The 19092-nt window shown below is 56.3% G+C and overlaps 2 protein-coding genes and 1 long non-coding RNA gene across 7 annotated transcripts; 2 read left to right on the top strand and 1 right to left on the bottom strand.

Annotated features, from left to right (window-relative positions):
• On the top strand, positions 53-4765 carry LOC110407777. Its single transcript, XR_002444029.1, has 3 exons — positions 53-296; positions 1671-3389; positions 4267-4765. It is a non-coding gene; the product is annotated as an uncharacterized LOC110407777 (long non-coding RNA).
• Positions 3386-9864, bottom strand: LOC110407772 (apoptosis-inducing factor 3-like). 2 transcript variants are annotated; one of them, XM_021415846.1, is made up of 18 exons: positions 9783-9864; positions 9500-9609; positions 9306-9415; positions 8691-8735; positions 8528-8609; positions 8302-8414; positions 7819-7905; positions 7599-7690; positions 7243-7373; positions 6583-6698; positions 6141-6212; positions 5746-5809; positions 5279-5355; positions 5080-5197; positions 4885-4983; positions 4585-4660; positions 4251-4355; positions 3386-4143 (listed from the first exon to the last, which is right to left on the bottom strand). In XM_021415846.1, exons 1-18 carry the CDS (start codon positions 9842-9844, stop codon positions 4113-4115), a joined length of 1590 nt encoding a protein of 529 aa, XP_021271521.1. In that variant the 5' UTR covers positions 9845-9864; the 3' UTR covers positions 3386-4112. The 2 variants fall into 2 exon arrangements, with proteins under 2 accessions (XP_021271521.1, XP_021271519.1); XM_021415844.1 differs by having other exon boundaries at positions 4885-5197.
• TLCD2 (TLC domain containing 2) lies at positions 14576-18983 on the top strand. Of its 4 annotated transcripts, none has more exons than XM_021415854.1 (5): positions 14576-14686; positions 14849-15665; positions 16105-16187; positions 16756-16838; positions 17760-18983. In XM_021415854.1, exons 2-5 carry the CDS (start codon positions 15355-15357, stop codon positions 18135-18137), a joined length of 855 nt encoding a protein of 284 aa, XP_021271529.1. In that variant the 5' UTR covers positions 14576-14686; positions 14849-15354; the 3' UTR covers positions 18138-18983. The 4 variants fall into 4 exon arrangements, with proteins under 4 accessions (XP_021271529.1, XP_021271528.1, XP_021271530.1 ...); XM_021415853.1 differs by having other exon boundaries at positions 14849-15733; XM_021415855.1 differs by having other exon boundaries at positions 14849-15754; positions 17865-18983.

The following is a 19092-nucleotide window of genomic DNA, read 5'->3' as shown; positions in this document are numbered from 1 at the left end:
GTTCCCTAGGCAACCGCCGGCCGGCGCCCAGCGGGGTGGGCGGAGCGGAGCGCGGGTTCTCTCTCCTTATTGGCTGAGCGTAGGGTTGAGCGCGTTGCCCATTGGCGGTGATCGCGGAGGGGGCGGGCGCGGCGTGCCGGGCAGTGATTGGTTAAGGGCGGGGCCGGTGGGTGGCTGCGTCATGACTCCGCCAGCTGATCCGAGACGGGAGCCGGCGGCGGCGGTGCGGTGCGGCGGGGGGGAGCGGCGGGGCCGGGTCGGGCGGTGGTGGTACCGGGCTGGGCCGCTCCTCGCAGGTGGGTCCGGCGGCACCGCGGGGAGCGCTGTGTGGAGCCGGGGCCCGGTAGCCGCTCAGCGCCCCGTTCTCTCCGCCGGGAAAGGTCACCTTTGCCCGGGGTGCAGCGCGGGGGCGGGGAGGGGGGTTCGCTGGGGTTCGGTTCTGTGTAAGGATGTGCGGGCGCGGTCTCCGTTCCGGTGCGGGGGGCGCGGTTACCTCTGCGGGGGGTCCCGGTGGGGCGGGCGGGGCCGTGGTCGGGGCCGCCGGGCGGTGGCCGCCCCCGGGGGTGACCTTCAGTCCGGGTTCGGGCGGGGCAAGACTTTGACCCGGGGCCGCTCCTCGGGCGGGCGCCGAGCGGAGCATCCCGGGGGGCTGAGGGGGCCGTGGAGTTTCCGGGGGGGACGAGGAGGGAACGGGTTCCCCGTAGGACGGGAGGCGAAGCTGTCCTGGTCGAGGGGATCGCCTTTACCGGGCGGGGGTGGCTCGGTTAAACCGGAGTACGGCGCCCGTTGGGGGCACGGTGGGCTTTACGGACGGGGCGAACCCCACTGAGCACCCTCCCGGGGCTGGGAGTCTCCTCCCGGTGCCGGCGGGGCCCCTCCCGGGTGCTGATTCACGGCCCAGCGGGGGTGGAGCAGGGCCGGGACCGGCGCTGGAATCCGGACCAGATGTACCCGGCACGCCAGGAATGCGAGGCATCCCCGCGGCCCCGCCGCCCCCACCCGGGGCACCCCGACCCCGTGGGGAACCCCGGGCCGTTTTTGGGGGGTACGCTGGGGGCAGGATGCTGGGGGGTGTTCCCCTTGCGCCGCCCCCGATTTAAGCCCGGTTGTCCCCAAACTGGGGCCGACTGCCCCATCCATTGCTATAAGGGGATTCCCAGAACTCGGCCCTATAGCTCAAACGAAGTGAGGAAAAAAGGGGTTTTCCCGTTTGGAAGAGGGAAGAATTGGGGCCCGACGCACCCACGGGCTGACACCAAAGGTCCCCGCGTTCCCCCGGCGCTCCCTTGGCACCAAATCTCTCCCTTGGCGGCGTGCTGCTGGCCCCAGGCCCGGTGGGACCCTGCCAGCGCGGTGCCGGAGGTGAGCGTCTGGGGAACGCCGTCCTCTGTACCCACCCCCCCGGCCCCGTCCCTGTGGCAGCGTCTGCGCCCCGGACGCCTTATCTCGTGTTTTCCAGCAGGAACGGCCTTGGTTCCCTGCGTGGTAAAGGGGAATGCGATGCGGCACCTGGCTATGGGGAGGGGCGGGATGGAGCTGCCCCCGCGTTCCCTAGGATGTCATACCCCCCGTGGGGTGTCAGCCCCGGCTTCAGAGGGCCCTGGGGGGGGGGTACATTTGGGGCGGGCGGTGCTGTGTGCTGGCTCTGATGTGTTCCGTTCCCTCCGCAGCTGCTGCCCCTCTGCCCGCTCCTGGCTGCCCGGCAGCAGTTCTTCAGTGGCAAGCTTTATGTCCTTCTCTAGTAGCTAAAGCTGCCAGTTGAAGAACTGTTGAATGCGGCCACGCTCGTCGCTGCGACGTCGGACGTCAGCTGCAGCCGTGCCCTGAGCCACCGGGATGAGCGAGCCGGCAGCATCCCATGGATCCGCCCCGAGGGAGCTGAGGATGAGCCCGGCGGGGATGAGGAGCCTCCAGGCAAAGCCAGGGCTGTAAAACAGGGAGAGGGTCCCTGCCCCCACGGTGGGGTGGCATTGAACTGGGACAACTGGAGACATTAAACTTTGTGTTTTCCTGAACCACTCATTTGTTGCCTGCGGGGTGGGGGGATGGTGGTGGCTGTGGACCGTGGGGTGGCAGGGAGGGGTGGCAGCTCTGTCTTACAGGGGTCAGTGGGCAGAGCGTTGTTTTTTGGGTCCATCTCAGTCGCACCAGGGCTGAGCTGTGCTGTTAGAGGGATTGGTGCTGCAAAGAGCTGGGTGTTGGGATGGGGCTGCCTGGGTGGGATGGGCTGCAGAGCTGCTGACTCAGGGCCGAGTCACGCACAGCCCAGGGAACGGCCGCCCCATTCTGAGGCCGGTGCTGGGGCAACGCCAGGGCTTCAGGTTTGCTGGGTGCGCTGTGCCGTGTGCCCTCCCTGCTTGAGCTGCTGATGGCGGCACCGGGAGGGGTTTGGATCAAGCTTTCTGGGATCTGTGGTGCTGCTAATGGGGTAAAACATCTGTGCGTGGACCCAGCGAGGACAGCTGGGAGGCTCTGCTCTGCTGGAGGCATCTGGTGCAGGGCACAGGGTGCTGAGTGCCGTGGGTGGGCGGGGAGAGGTGGCCTCGTGCTGGGGGCTGCACAGTTCTGGTTCAATCTCCCTGTCTGGGTTTAGGGCTGCTCCTGAATTTCTGCACCTGGTGACGTGTAGAAAGCAGCTCGGTGTCCCTAAACTGGCAGAAGTGGAGTAAATCTGTTGCGCAGCATCCTTCATTCTGATAAGAACTTGGCGTGCATTTGCTGATGGCTGCAGGAAGTGGAGTTGCTTTGGGGTCACTGCTGCCAACTGCAGGGAGTGGGGCCACTGAGGCTCCCCTGGATTGATTCCTGCTCAGTGCTGGATGATGGGGGAACACCTCTGGCTGCAGTCAGCGCTGTGCTCTCCCAGCCCAGCTGCAGGACTGCGAGTTCCAACAGAACCAGGGGAAAACGAGGGGCACAGAGCAGCTGCAGAGAATGCATGGGGCAGGAGGAGGAGCAGCTCCCAGGCGTGGCGGTGCCAGAGCTGTTGGTGTGTGGTAAGGAGCAGCTGTGTGCTCCTTTCACTGCGCCTCTGCCTCTGTGTGTGTCAGCACATGGGGCGTGCTTGGGGTTGCTGCTTCCTCCTGTCATTGTGATGTGCTTCCCCGAGTAAGTTGGGGCAGTTTCAGGGTTGAGTACTGCCCCCACACAGCAGCACTGAGCCCGCAGAGTTCAGGAATTTCATTCCAACTTGAATGTTGGAACGTGCTGGGGCGCAACTTTGAGCGTTTTACGCAGAAACGGCGCGATGTTATTTCACCTGCTGAGCAAACAGGCTCAGCTCCGTGCCGAGCGGAAAAGCAGAGGGATTGAGGCTGACACAGTGTCCCTGTGGGAACTTGCCTGACACTCAGAGCTTACCCTTCCTCCTGCAAAGCGCCATGTGACCGGTGAGTAAGTGCAGTGCTTCCTGTAGAACGCGCGGCCTCGCTTGCTGCTGCCTTGCAAAACCATGCAACTCTTTCCTCCGGCGCTGAGGCTGCGTTTCCTGCAGCATCCGCCCTCCTCCTCCTCCTCCTCGAAGCAGCCAGCACTGGGGATGCCACGCTGCGTGCAGCTGGGCTGGGGTTGCTGGATTGGGAAGCACTCGCTGCGGCAGCTAATGCAATATTCACGACGGCTGTAGCAATGCCAGCAGGTGCTGCTCACTCAAAGATCGGCTCGCAGCCTTCTGTCCTTAGGAGTGAGTTCTTTGGCGTGAGCTCCTGCACACGGACTGTCTTGTTCCCAGCTGTGAGAGCAGCTTGCCTCACTCAGAGTTCCCCTCGCTGGGAAAATGTGCTTCTGCAGAGCAGAAGGTCAGCGTGACCGGGGTGTGCTGAATGAACGCTCCCTGCCAGCAGTGAGCAGGAGGAGCAGCTGGAGGTGGTGGGTTGGGGAACGCGTGGACTCCTCTTGCCCAGCCCAGCAGGTCCCTGGTTAGGAGACAAGGGAAAGCACAGCTCTGCTTTGCCCCCAGAGTGCAAAGAGCAGCCAAGGGCTGCGCAAACACAAAATGCAAGTACTCGAGCCAGCTTTGCTTCTGCTTTATTTCTCTCGCTCTGAGTTGAGCTTTAACTCCTGGTTGATGCTGTGCCCCCTGTGGCAGTGCACAAACGAAGCTTAGCTCGCTGTCACTGGGGTATGTCGTTGATATCATACGCTCTGCAAACAAGAGGGGCGTTGGGGAACTGCAGGAGCTCAGAGCTTTGCTGGTGGGCTCTGTGTTTGCAAGGGGAAGGCATCGCCCTCCAGCTCGGGGCATCACTTACTCTGCTTCTTCTTTAGAGATTTGTTTCCCCAAGTATAGAACTTCTGCAATCAGAGACACCGTGGGGTCACAGTTCAGGCTGGCAGCTGCTGTCACGATGCCATCCCTGGAAGAGAAAGCAGAAGGATGAGGAGCTCCTTGGTGTGGATAACACAGCATAGCAGCATCCTCCTGCTGCCCTGCGGCTGTGGAAAGCTTGGAGCAGACTGGCTGATGGTGCAGGGGGATGTGGGGCACCGGGTCTGGGAGCAGTGGGGTGGAGGGAGTGGGGATGTGTGCCAGGCTCCCTGCGTAGCTGCCCCGTTCTGGTTACGCTGTCGTGCGGCTCCGCTCACTTGAGGTAGAAGATCAGGAACTTCTGGTGCTCCAAGCTGCCCTTCAGAACAGTGTCTGTGTAGCCCTTCCCACAGCCTGCAAAAGATGATTGCGGGGTCAGGGAGCCCCAGTACAGCAGTGCCACCCACCCCACTTCAGTGCCACCTGGAGTGCAGGAAGAAGGAGACGGGACGTGGCTCTGGCACGGGGCTGGGGTCAACTGCCCCAGAGGCATAGGGCTGCACATGGTCCCAAATTTCTCCTTGGCTTGGAGAGGGACGGTTGTGCTCTTTCATTCCCCTTTCTCTGCCCCATCCTACCTGCGTAGTGGATGCTTCTCCCAAGCATCGTGGTCCAGAAGAAGGGGACAGTGTGCAACTCTTTCTGTTTCTTCAACATGTTAAAGGCAGCGATGGCACCTGCGGCGATGGACCATGAGAGGGAAAATTTTTGTTTCCTGGAGGTCCTTGGGAAGCTGCTGAGGCTCTGAGGGGAGCTGGGAAGCACAGCCTCACCATGGGCCTCGGCCACCTGTTGGTGATGGATGCTGGAGTGGTCCCCATTGAGCAGCGCCACGGGAAAGGAAACCACGTCCCCAGCAGCGAAGACATTTGGGATGTTGGTTTGCATGCACTAATGGGACAAAAAGTAATTAATGCAACAACAGGAGGGAAAGGATTCAGCATGGGCCATGGGTACTCAGCTGGCACGCACCAGATCCACCAGGATGGCACCACTGTTGTCTCTGGAGATAGGGGTGCCCTTCAGAAATGCAGAGCTGGGGGACACCCCTGCAAAGAAAGGAGTAAGGACAAATGCAGCAAGGCTCTGCCAAGATCTTTGGCCCTACAGCAAACATGTGGCCTTGGTGCCTGCTCAGCCTGCCTGGATCAGAGCAGCTTACAGCAGTGACCAGCAGTTGGGCTGGTGTTGAGCTAACCCAGTGGCAATAAAACCAGGACCCAGAACAAGGCGTGCTCTGATAACACAGCAATGACCTACAGAGCTCAGCAAGCGTGCCGGAGTCATATCAAGACCATAAGTAATTTCTTTCCTCCTGCCTATTGCTCATAAGCCCCTCAGGTGGGTGGGACCAAATGAAAGGAGTGGGTAATGGGAACGGACTGAGATGCTCTCCCCATTTCCAGTGCTGCCTCCCTCTCCAGCTGGGCTTGCTTTACCTATTCCCATCAACACCACGTCTGCAGGTAGTTTTTCTCCGCTGGCAAGAATGGCTTCTGTGACCTGGAGAAGAAGCAAGGATCATTAACAAAGGGCTAAAAACTCTGTCCTCACTCCCCTATAACCTCTCTGCTGCCTTATTCTTTGCTCTCTGTTTTCATTCTCAGGCTGAGATGACCTTGTCCAGCTAACATGTGTTGCTGGGAATATAAGAGAAAATCAAGGAAGGCAGCATGCTGTTGCCCTCTGAGCTCAGAGCTGTGTTCTATGCAAGGAAGCATGAGGGTCCAGACATGGGAGGAGACAGGCTAGACGTAGGCACTGGGATACACCTCAATTTGAGGGGGGTGTCCCCTAAAATTAGAAGTTCAGAGACCTCAGTGGCATGACTGACCTTTCCATCCTTCCCTTTCAGCTCGTGGAGTTCCTTTTTCATGTAAAACTTCACTCCTTTACTTTGCAGCATCTGAAAAGGAAGAGGAAGCTTCTTTGAGTGTTCGCTAGGAAATTCCAGGCTCGTAAAAACAGCAGCATCCAGCCAAACCCAGGCAGACAGCTTAGCTGCTGCTCTGTGCTGCAGGAAGGTTTCATTTGCAGGGTGAACTGGGAGCCTGCCTTTGCTCTGCCATCCCAGTTAGGACCAGCATGAGATGGGGCTTGGGGATGGAACTGAGCTAGGAAATGTTGTGTGCGTGTGTGTGAGGGAGGCTGGGACTTTCCATGTGAGCTCTGAGCAAGGGGCCCAGGCACACAGGGCTATGACTCAGAGCAAAGGCTGCAGTTCGTGGGTCATGGTGGATAACAGGGCTCTTCGGATAGCACCAGGTTTTCCTAACCTTCAAGACAAAGTCTCCAACCTGAGGACCCAGCGTTTTCTGGAAAGGGAACTCATGTTTGTCCACCACCGAGATGGCAGCAGCCTTGTCTGAGAGGAAGGCAGCTGCCTCCATTCCTGCAAGTGAATGGCACGTCCCAGGTAAGTCTGCTGCAAGTAGGAACCTGCACCCTCCTCCTGGGGAATCTTTACCCCTTCCAAATGAGAACAAATCTGATGTATTCCCAATGCTTAACTGCTTTTCTGTATGTTTATGGGCTGCTATATTTCACCCCACATGCATTCTTTGTTCTCCTGCACTATGGACCCAGATATTAGGAAATACAAAGAGCAGCTCCTGGCTGCGTAGCTCCCTTCTGTACTTTACCCCCTTGCTTTCCCAGAGCTTCTGGGGAGCCCAGCTCCTCTGACAGACCTTCTCACAAGGCACGTTGCCCTCTGCCCTGATCCAGGAACTGCATGTGGCTCAAAGTTTCTGGCCACCAAGGGAAAGATTGTGCCGTGTAACTCATAAACCCTCAGGTACAGGACTCTGGTGTAGGATCAAGACAGGCAGTGAATGACTCCCTTCCCTGAGGACCCCTAATTAGTAAGCTCACATAGCAGAAGTGCATTTCAAGGCCCACTTTTTCAAGACCTGATAGCCCCTCCAGCATGGTACCTATGAATGAAGCTCCTACAATCACCAGATTCTTCCCAGATGCCAGCTCTAAGACCTTGCTCGAATCCTCTGGGGTTTGAAGATGACACACGTTCTGCAGGTCTGCACCTGGGACTTTGAGGAAGCTGGAGCTGAGAGAGAGAGAATCCAGGTATAGCTCATGATCATAAATAAAACTGAGGGGAGAAAAGGGGAGCGCACACCTCCATGCAGCCTCTTGGCCATTTGATCCCATCGTTTTATATCATCTCCTACTCCCTCCCATTCACATGTTTCTAGAAGAGCTCTAATCCCCAGAAATGAACCATCTTGTCCCATCCGAAAAGTCGCATGCGGCAAATGCTTTGTGCACTCACTGTCCACCTGTTGCAATGAGCAGCTGGTTGTACTTCTGAGAGGAACCATCCATGAAGCGGACCTTCTGCTTCTGGAAATCCACTGACACTGCCTGCAGGAGAAAGGGGGTAAAGATCAGGGGAGAACTTTTCTGTTCTGCTGGTGTCCTGCCACATCGATCCCCTCCCCATGGCAGGAACAGAACCACCCGCTGAGGACTGATCTCAGCTGCTTTTGCACCTCTTTCTCTGTCCAGAGCTCTATGCCATGAGCACATAGGAATTCAGGTTTCCTCAGGTAGATGTCCTCAGCTTTTAAGTTCATTTCCTGGAAACAAAGCAGAAGTATGAAATGAAGCAGTTCTTATGGTCAGTAGTACTCTTGCAGTTTACTGGGAAGTAAGTTTGCATTAGAGGTAAATCCTGCACTAGCATGGCACAGCTACCCACACTGTCCCATCCCCATCATTTCCCTGCTCCTCCTTAAATATCAAGAACTCAGCCAGAGGATGAAACCGCTAGCTAATGGTAGACTCTGATCAAAGACATTTTTAGGAGGAAGAAGTGAGACATTAGCAGGAAATGACACCCATTTTTCTTGCTCGACAGCACTCCTGCTGCCTGGCCAGAATGGATCACCTGATCACTCAGTCTGGTTCTGAGTGTGGGCCATGACCCTAATTCACACACAGTACCCAGACACAGCCCCTTCTCTCAGACGAACCTTGCTCAGTTTGGACTTGTCATATGGAGCATGTTTCTCTTTGGTGACCATGATGATCCTGCCGGTAAAGCCCTCTTGGCGAAGTGTCTCTGCACAGGCCAGGGCAGCCACGCCTACGAGAAATGCTTATCTCAGAGTGGGAGGAAGAAGGTGAGTCCTCCTTGGAGATGAGATTGGCAGCTCGCACTGTCGGTGGTGAGGATGTGGTACAGACCACTTCACTGACCTCCCCCCAGGAGAAGCATCGTGTTCCGGTTGAGAAGGCATCGTTTGCTCATGTCCTTCACCCTCAAGCTGCTTTCAAGATCCTAGAAGAAAGTGAGACACAATGGAATTGTATCCAGCCCAAGGTGCTGATGGTGCTTATTGGCAGCAGGTGTGGTCAGTACCTTCTTTTTGGCTGTAACAAACACCTTTCCATCTTCCACTGTTACCTGGAGGGGTGAGAGAAGAGTGTATTTATGCATTGCGCTGATGGGGTGGTGAGAGGAGCTTTCATGGGAGAGTCAGATCAAATGGTAACTTAAGAGCTTGTGCAGGAGTTTGGCCTGCTGCTGCTGCTAATGGGGGTCCTGGTAATAGTGAGTTGTCCAGCAATTCGGGGTCTGGTTGGAAAAGGGTCCAGGATGCAAAGATGGAGAGCTATAGGAAAATAATGGCCTCCATCTCTAAGGAGAAAGGATCAGTGTCAATAGGAACTCATGGTCCTGCTCTGTTGAGCTGAATGTTGGAGGACAACGAATGCATCAAGAGTGGTACCTAGGGGTCTTGAATGTCAAGTGAGCGCCCGTTGATGCTGGGGAGCTCACAAGCTTTTCTGGCTGTGAGGGATGTCAGGATGCATTGATTGAAAGGTGCTGTAGGATGGCTGATCCCTGGAAGTCATCCCATGTGTAGCTCTGTGTGACCAGCACTAAGGCCAGGGCATGGCCCTTTCATTCACAGCGGGCAGCAGGTGGCACAGGGGTCATGGACCAAGCAGGGGGGAAGAGACCAGATATCACCTTAAAGCAAGGCAGGCAGTCCAGAGAAGGGTATTCCTCAATATCTCCGGTTTTGATGTTAAAGCAGGAGCCGTGCCAAGGGCAGCGCAGCCTGTGCCCTCTCAGGACCCCTGCAACAGAAAAGCCCCCACAGCCAAGAGGTGAGAGCTTCCCCCCTGCCACGGCTTCTCCCCACTGCCCCCCATAAGCACTACCTTTGCTGAGCGGTGCGCCATAGTGTGGGCATCTACTGCCCAGGGCACTGAACTCCATCTTGTTCCTCACCAGCAGCACAGGGTAGCCGGCCACCATCACCTCACGAAGCCTGGGCATGGCAGGGAGTGGGGATCAGCCGCTCACAGCCACGGCGGGGGTCCCTCAACCAACAAGATGGCGGCCACCAGCATGGCAGCAGCCAACATGGCGGCCGTTGCCATGGCAACGTCAGCCCTGCGGCCTGCATGGCCCATGGCGGTGGGCTCGCCCTGGACTACTCACTCTCCATCCCCGATGTCATCCTCCTTGCAGACCTCTGCGGTGACCGTGTCATTGCAATCCATGTTGACAGATGTGGGAAGGGGTCGGCCTCTGTCCCTGCTGTGTCCCCTGAAATCCCACCAAAAATGTGGGGCCACTGCTACTCAAAGCATTCCACGCTCAGCCAAAATAAAAAGGCTGTGGTCAGCAGAAAACACACGTTTTCCCTATTTTTTTTCCTTTTGTCTCCAAACCCAAAGCCCATCCGTTTAGCCATTCTTTCTGACTTCGCCCAGGTCTCGTTTGCATATGACAACCCATTAAACTCAGCTCGTACAGTGAGTAAGCAAGGAAGGCTTACAGCAGTCAAGTCAGAAATCAATAAAATGATTTAAAATTATTTATGGCAGCTGTGTCAGGGCAAGACGCTGTCAACAAGGTGCACAGCTGCCCTGACCTGGGGTCTGCACCTCTGAAATCCCTCCAGTGCTGGTGATGAGGTGGTATTCAGGATATGTAGAGAAGGAATTAAAATAATAATCATAATGAAAAGTAGCAATCCCTGCCTGAAGTGGCTCCTGAGCTAAAAAAGAAGCAACAAATCTTGGTTCTTGTTGTCGTACCATCTCTGCTTTAGCGATTGGCGGTTTGCTGCATGTTTGGAGATTTTCCCCTCTGTTTTGGAGGAAAAAATGGAGACAGAAGGCTGCTCAGGGCGTTCCCATGGGCAAGTGGATGACAGACAGCAGCAACTCCACCACCAGCCCCAAAACCTTAGGAAATTCCCCCATCACTGCCCCTCATCCCAGCAAAAAGCTCTGGTGGATACTCACGGCCTCGTCGGGAGCTGCCACCATCTGTGTGTCCCTTCCCCATCTGTGTGCCTGTCCCCAAAGCCAGCTTCCCCGGCCCACGCTGGGCGATACTCTCCTGGCCATGCCCAACATCCCCAGCCAATGGGTGGCACTGGGGACGCAGCTTATCTGATTTCTGCAATCAGTCCACACTTCATTCGTTCTTATTTATTTATTTTTTTCCTAATTCAGGTTTAGAAACTGCTCGCCGAGGAATTAAGGGCACTTAGGGCTGATGGGGCAGGTGTGGTCTGAGGGCTGGGTGCATCATGTGCCGTGCCGTTCGGAAACAAACTGAGTCAACGCAGAGACACTCCTCCTGCTTCTTAGTGGGAAGCGCTGTCACTCAGTGCCCGCTGGTTTTGCAGCACTTTGGAGCTTTCCTCAGCTCCTGAGTGAGTACGTGTTCATTTCTGGGTGTCCCAGCACCAGCACCGCTGTGTCCATGTGTATTGCACAGGGCTGGGTGCTGCTGATGGTGCTATTTTTGCAGCAGGGTGGGAGCTGCAAAAAATGGGAGTGACGCCTCCGCTGTTTGCGTCTCCTCCAGTTCTTATCTCTATTTCACAGTCAAGATGTTTCAAAACCTTTAAATATGCTTTAAAATGCAGAGCAGGGACAAAACCCCGGTTCTGTCATCATCCCCATTACAGGGAGCAGCATCCTGCCACGCGACACGCTCCCAAGCCCAGCACAGGGGGCTGAAAATCCTTCTAGAGGTGGGCATGGCCCTGAGAAGAGGACGTGCACGTGGATGCTCAGTAAGCGTACAACTGCTCCCCACAAAGCGCTTTGCTCTGTTGGGCCCACAGAGCCATCAGCACACCACGGTCGCTGCGATGCCAGGAGTGCTCCCAGCCCACGGGTGCTGCACACCCACGGTGGGCTCTGGTGCAGAGTGTTTTCTCTCGGTGCCAAAAAGCAGTTTTTGGGCTCTGCCTCACTGGCCGAGCGCCTGAGCATGAAGTAATTTGGCTGCCGCACGGCCCTGTTTAAACTCCCTGTAATTATTCCCCGGGAGCACGTTCCCACGTGGAGAAGCAGCAGTGGCCCTCGCGGAGGCATTCTCTGACTCAGCAGAAATCGCTGGGAAGTGTTTGCTCGGGGATGGGAGCTGCAGTGTGTAAATGTGCAGGGGGTGGGAGCCAGGTGGGACCCATCGCTGTACGGTGGCCTTGGCACAGTGGGACCGAGCGGCTGCTCCGGCTGCTGGATGCAACCCAGCGGCCAAGGAAAGGACTTGTGCAAAACGAAAAGCAAAGCAAAATCTTCACCTCTGCTGGTACAGAGGCGGCGGCAAAGGGATCTCGCTGTGCTCTGAAAGTTGGGAAGGGCACCAAGAGTAAAGGTTTGGGGTGGTTGTAAGATGCTGCTATGGCAGCTCACGCCTAGGAACATGCAATACGCCCTTGAGGGACTCAGGGAATGGGATGTTATTCCATGTCGGCAAGGTGCTCTGTAAGCATCTTTCAGCCCTTTGTTAGGGCTCTCCTCTCTTTGAGCCTCTGCTGCACGCCCCGGCATGCTGTAATGCAGCTGTGGCTGTGCAGATGCATCCTCATCCCCATCGTGCTCACGTTGGTCCTTCCCTGCAGCACACAGAGCCCAACATCTCTGAAGAATGAATGCTCGAAGAGGAAGCGAGGTGGGAAGGCAGCAGAGCTAAAATGATTAATGGGACACGGCGCTCAGAGCAGCTAGGTTTGTGATATTAATAATGAGAGAATTCAGGAGGGAACATAGCCCGTGCCCAGCTGTGCAGCCAGCAGCAGCAGGAGCTGTGAAGCTCTATTTGCAATGCAGGATTGATCGAGTGGGCTCTGCAGTGTGCAACGTGCATGGAGGGAATGCTTCCACCTGGCAGGGCTCATTCTGTACCTGTCTGAATTGCAAAAAAAAAAAGAAAAAGCATAGGGTCATAAATACCCCATAATAATGCCACCAGAAAGCACATAAATATCTGTCAGAAATTGATTAAGCTTGAGGATTGTAAACTGGGCAGGAAAAGCATGTTTAGCTTACAGGAGGAGAAGGCACGGAAAAGGAAATATTTAGTGGGAATTAATTTGCTCATAGGGTAAAAATCATTATCTGTGCTGTTTCACGTATTCTTCCTGAACATTCGGGTCTGGCATGGTAATAGGGGCTGGGCAGACACCTGGCCCTGCATTTCACTGTTCACCATCAGGTAGAACTGGAGGGGCAGGCAGTGGAGTTTTCACCGATTTTGGCACTCCCCACCTCTGCGAAGCTTGGGGGTGCTCCTCGTCCGGCAGCGTGCATATCTTACACCAGGTCTTCCCATAAGCAGGTCTGAGGAAAAACAGGGATATACAAAGCAGAGCTTTCCTGAATCATCTGACTTCCTAAGGGCCAGCAAAGCAGTGACACACTTTAGAGAGGAAAGAAGATGACAACTAATTAAAATCTGCAAGCCAAGAGGAGCAGACGCCTCCTTGGCTGGAGAAAAGCAGATGCAGGGAGCAAAGCTTCCTAACAACAGGAGCAGGGCTTTGGCCAGAGGGACTTGGGGTGTCAGAAGCTGCTGTTGTGAAGTCCCTGCCATGGGATAAGCTGCGTCCCCGCAGAGTTATGGGATGGCCGAGAGCCGTAGGGAGCCCCTGCCCTGCTGGGATTGGGTACGGTGTGAGCTGGCCCAGCGCAGAACGAGGCTTTTGAGGGGACTGATGGAAAACTTCACGAAATTTGGGTGAAAAAGGCAAAATCTCCAAATAAGGTGCGGATGGATGCAGAGCGCTTTCGGAGCCCGTCGCCCTGAGCTGCTTTTCCGCGGGTGTGCGGGGACCTCTGGCGGCAGCGCCTGTCCCTGTCCCTGTCCCTGTCCCTGCCCGACCCCGGTACGGGGCATGGAGGGGGATCTGTGCTCCGGTTCGGTGTCAGGGGACTGCCTGTAGCCGCACTTGGGAGCTTCTGTCTCTGAAAGTGTCTTGGTTTACGGCATCGCTGCAGAAGAAGGGAGGAAAGTTTATCAAGGCTGAAAATCGGGCTTTGTAGGGAACCCAATGGCAAGTCTTTGGAAAATTAAGGAAAATCTAGGCTAAACGGAGCCAAAAGATAGAATGTGTGCTGCTGCTGGTGGTGCTCCAGCATTGGGATCAGAGCCCCGGAGCCAGAGGTGCCCTTATCAGAGCTGAAATTCCTCCCACGAGGAAGCGGCCGTGAGAGCCCTCCAGTGCCCAGAAACAAGTTTGCTATTCCTGAACGGGGCCAAAATGTTTCATAACCCAGAGAACAAAGCAGCACGTGGGGCAGCGTCACAGCGAGGACAGGCGGTGCCAGACCCACCGCGTTTTGGGGGCTGGGACACTGCAGGAACAGAGCTTCCCCGTGGAAAGGGACAGCATTTCTGACACTAAAGCACTGTCACTAAATGACTTTCCTACGTGCTGCCCCGGGCAGCCCAGCAGGTGTACAGCTCCGGTTTGGTGCATGCAATGCACCCATCCCTTTGCACCCCCTTATGCCAAGCAGAATGAGCTCTGTGCTTGGCTTTCCCACAGCTGATTATCCTGTGTGATCCCTCTGGTCCTAATGCACGAGGTTATTTATAGCCCCTCCAGCACTGGGTCTGTGGATTACTCCAGGCAGCGTCTGCCCCCTCTGCTCAACTGCGACAAAATTACTTCGTCTTTCTGGCTTTTAAGCAAATTTCTGCAGCATTAAATGCTTTCCTATCAGCAGGGACTGTCTCACCCCTCTCCTTTGGTGCTGATTTAATTTGTTCCCTTTGCAACCTCTCTCCCATCAGCCCATCGCTCGTTGCACTTTCAGTGTCCATTGCCCCAGACAGGGCAGTGATGGAGAGCTCAGTCTCAGACTCCACGCTTTTTGTTCTTAAGCAAAGAGAACAGAAGATCTCATCCCAAATGAATACCTCAAAGGAGAGGCAGCCCCTGGCATTACCCGGTGTGTACACAGTGATTCATCCAAACAAGGTCTGCGTGGCATCCTCACTCCTGGAGGAGACATCAGAAAGCAACGAGAGAGCAATCAAACCATGGGCAGCAGGAAAAGCAGCGCTGTGGTGGGACAGAGCTGAGGAAAGTGTGGGTACGTGACCCCGAATTCCCACACAGAGCAGAGCTGGGGCATCTCAACAGCAGGGACTGCTCGTGGGATGGGATAAGGGGCAGAGGGATGGAGGGCAGCAGCGGGGTGGGTGCAGCATTTCTTTTTTTCTTTCTTTCTTTCTTTTTTTTTTTTTTTTGGCAGAGCCATTGGAGCTTTTTGGTCATTTAACCACGGTGAGATCTGGTGTTTGCATAGGGTCTGTGCTCATGGCAAGGGACGGGACAGCACAGTGGTGCAAGCATCAGGAATACTTTGGGGTGAAGTATCACTGCATTGAGGATGGAGGGTGTTGAGGCCCCTGGTGCCACTGGGGTGCAGGAGGAACCTCGGGGGGATGAGGAAGGTGTCCCTACCTCCCAGTGTTCCCCTTTACAGATGTTCCCATCTCCAGGTGTCCTCATCTCCAGGCATCCTCAGCTCCAAGTGTCTCCAGCCCCCCCCGTGCCCCTGTCTCCGAGTGTCTCCATCTCCCAGTGTCCCCCTCTCCCGATGTCCCCATCTCCCAATCTCCCAGTGTCCCCATCTCCAGATGTCCCCCCCTTCCAGAAACCTCACCTCCCAGTGACCCCAGCTCCGCTGCCGGGATCCCCAGCCCCTCGCCCCACCGTCATTCTTGCATTTCCCTCTCCGCGCTTCCTGACCGAGACATGGCGATACCCGCTAACGGGGCGAGGCGATGCCCGGGGCGGTGCCGGTGGCCGGGGCGGGGGCTACGGGGCGAGGCGGAGCCGTCGGGCAGCGCATTCGGTGCCCCCCATGGGAGGCAGCGGATGCCCATGGCTCTGGGGCCGGACTTGCTGCTGGTCGCCGGTTCTTTCACCGCTTTCCGTTTGTTGAACCGGGGGGTGGAGCGGCTGGTGCCCCCGCCGCCCTCGGCCCGGCGGAACCGCTGGAAGTGGCGGAACATCTGGACGTCGCTGGCACACAGCGTGCTGAGCGGCGGCGGGGCGCTGGCGGGGTGAGCAGCCGGGGTCGGACAGCGAGAGACCGCGATGGGAACGCAGGGCCGAGGGGACAACGAGGGAGGTTGTGCATCTGGGGACGGGGGTGGGTGTCGGGGGACTTTGGGTGGGGGGGGATGGGGAGGAGGGTGGATGGGACCCTAGGGGAGTGCTGGGGAGGGGATGGATGGGATCCTATGGGGGTGTTGGGGAGGGGGTGGATGTGGAGATGGGGAGGTAATCTGGGGTACAGGGGGATGGAGGAGGAACTGAGGGGTACAAGGGGATACTGGGAGACTCATGGGGGACAGGAGGACAACATGGCTCTGGGAGGGGCAAAGGAGAAAGAAGGGTACTAGGGTGTCATCAGCACCCACTGAGCACAGTGACAGGAAGCCCTGAGGGAACTAGGGGGGCAAAGGCACTGCCCAGCACTCACAGCCCCTCTCCCCACAGGTTCTGTCTCTACCCTGGGCTGCACGAGGATCTGGTGGGCACGCACCCGCCTGGGGCACACAGCCTGGTGGCCGTGTCCGTAGGTGAGGTGGGGGAACAGGTTCCCAGGGGTCCCTACTTGTGCCTGACGCCAGCCCCCCACACACGTCCCGGGCAGCGACGTCTCAGGCACCACAGACAATTGCTTTATTCTTGGCAAGGACAGAGGCTCCTTTTTGTGCCCACGCACACAGAGCCAGGAGGTACTGAGCTGCCCGTCACCGTCCTCATCGGGCAGCTGGGGCTTGGAGCATCCCAAAAGTGCCTGTGATATGTGATTGGTGTAGCTTCCCTGCAAACCCATGTGCTGAACTCGCTAGGAGTTTTGAGTCCCATGGCTGTCCCTCTCTTTGTCACCCTGCTGCATTTCTGTCACCAGCCATGTGGTCAGTGCTAGCAGGATCCCCAGCATTGCTAAGGCTCAGCAAGGAGCTTTAAGCACATGAAAGGCTGATGTGGGGTTGTTTTGGTGGCAGCCAATCCTCCATGCTGCAAGGAAGTGGGTTGGGATCCAATCCCAGGGTGGTAACAGAGGTGAGGGTCCAAGTGTTGCCCAACAGTGCAGCCCTTCCCAGCCATCCCCTTCCTTGCTTATAGCCTCTCTGTTGCCAGGTTATTTCCTGGAAGACTTTATGGACATGCTATGCAATCAGAAACTCCACCAGTCCTGGGAGCTGCTCTTCCATCACTCCGTGGTGAGTCTGCTGGGTAGGAGTGGGCCTGGGGAATGCCCCTCTCATCGCAAGGGAGATGGCAAGGTGGGGACAGACAGACCCATAACCTTAACTTTCTAGCAGGCTGCAGGAGGGCATGGGACTCTGCAGGGCCCAGGGAGAGGAGACAGGAGAGGTGGTGGTGGGATGCAGCTGGGAGAGGTGATTTTCAGGCCTGTAACTCTGCTAGCCACTACTCATGTGTCAAAAGGTCATCCACACAATAGAGCTAATTCAGGCCGAGACAGTGATTTAGTAAGCAGATAATCTCATTATAGAACCAATACAGAGAACAGCATTAATGGTATAAACTGAAGAAAAGTCTGAGCGGGGTAAGGCACAGGCAGGCAGAGCCTGTCCCCTGCCACCACAGGGAGGATGCAGGGCAGGAGCTGTACCCACTCTGCCCCCACAGCCCCATCCTGGGGCATCCCAGAGCTCCCTAAAGGGAGGCCACAAGGGCTCTCATGCAGCAAAGCCACTAAATTCGTGCAGTGTACCTGTCCTGGGGAGGATCTCTGAGCCAGCAGCAGCTCTAGCCCTGGGCTATGCATCTCCCTCCCTACCACTATGTGCAGAAAAACCTGCTGGGCCACCATCCGCTGCATGCCCCAGGCCATAATAGCAGGGTTAGGCCTGGCTGTTGGGTTTCCTCTTTCAACCTGGAGTTTATAGAAGTGTTTCCCACTTGCCCTGCTGGAAAATAACAACATACTATGGTTTTGTTTAATGGTGGGGAGACTTTATCTTGTTTCTGAGGCTTCAGAGATGTGTGAAGTGGTGACTAGTGGCTTGGCTCTGGCATGACAACTGTTTCCAGCTCTGCTTCACGCTGTGCCTGAGTACGAAGGGTTCTAGAGCAAGCAGTGCATGTGCTCAGCCTCCCTTCTTCCTCTTTCCCAGGTGATTGTCTGCTTTGGCATTGCAGTGCTGCTCCATCAGTACGTGGGCTTCGCCCTCGTGGCCTTACTGGTGGAGATTAACTCCATCTTCCTCCACCTACGCCAGATCCTGCTCATGGCTGACCTGGTGCACACCACCTGCTACCGCCTCAACAGCATCGTCAACCTGGGCACCTACATGGTGTTCCGCATTGCCACGCTGGCCTGGATGACACACTGGCTGTTCCTCAATCGGCAGAACGTGCCCCTGGCCACATACACCGTGGGCACAGTTGGCATGGCAATCATGACCCCCATGAACATCATCCTTTTCTACCGCCTGCTGCGTAGTGATTTCTTCAAGTCCAGCCGGGACGCGTGCAGGGAGAAGGAGAAATAGCCCCTGGGATGAGCAGCCATGAGCCCGTGGAGGAGGACAGCAAAGATCTGAGGGGTGTGAGCATGGCTATTTCAGTGTTGCTTGGACTTGTGGCTGTGGATCCTGGGCAGAGAAGGTGCTTGTGGACCAGGCACTGGGGCTCTGCTCACCAGTACCCTTGGATGATGTGGTCAAACAACCAGGAGCTGCTCAGAGAAGCCCTGATGGCTCTCGCAGCCCTGAGGAACCACTGAGAAGGGAGCAGGGAGAAGAGCATTGTTTCCCCACTGCTCTTCTGGACATGCAAAAACCTCTTAGGTGCTGCACCCTGCAGGGTCCCGTTGCCCAGGAGACTCTGTGCTTAACCTTGTGCTACCTCTAGCACTTCCCATGGGAGAGCACCAGCCAAGAGAAGTTCCAAGGCTTTGCCCTTGAGGCCAGGGCAGTAAAAGCCAAGTCCTGCACTCATGAGTTCTCCCGGAGGAGACTGTGCCAGGTGAGTGATGAAGGCTTGGACCTGTCCTTGTCAGATGCTGCTGGCGCTGGACTAGAGACAGCGGGAACTTCAGTGCCATACTTGGGGACAGGCTGCTGACTTCCAACAACTGGAGCTTCTCCAGTGTTGTTTTGTTCCCAGGTGTATTAATTCCCCATAAATGAGTGTGGGAGCGTGTGAGTTGCAGGCCAGGACAATGGTGTGTGATAGTTGCTTCTCACGGATTAGATGTTTTCAGATGGGCCAGATATGGGCATCTATAAGGAATGAAAAGTCCTGCTGCAGAGCCCGGTGTAATGCTCTCAACCAGGAGCAAGAGCTCTTACTAACCTAACATAGGTTTTCAATAAATGGCAAATGAAACAGCTCAAGTGGAAGAGGCTTAGAGGGAAATAACAGCTCTGCATCCCAGCTCGTTCCAGAGGTGTCACTGGCTTCCTGTCCTCCATTTCCTAGCTCTGGAATAAAAACACACAGTGT

This window comes from Numida meleagris, chromosome 18 (genome assembly GCF_002078875.1).
Source record: "Numida meleagris isolate 19003 breed g44 Domestic line chromosome 18, NumMel1.0, whole genome shotgun sequence".
Classification (NCBI taxonomy): domain Eukaryota; kingdom Metazoa; phylum Chordata; class Aves; order Galliformes; family Numididae; genus Numida; species Numida meleagris.
Note: the sequence above shows the minus strand (reverse complement) of the source record. Positions and strands in the feature narration are given on the sequence as shown.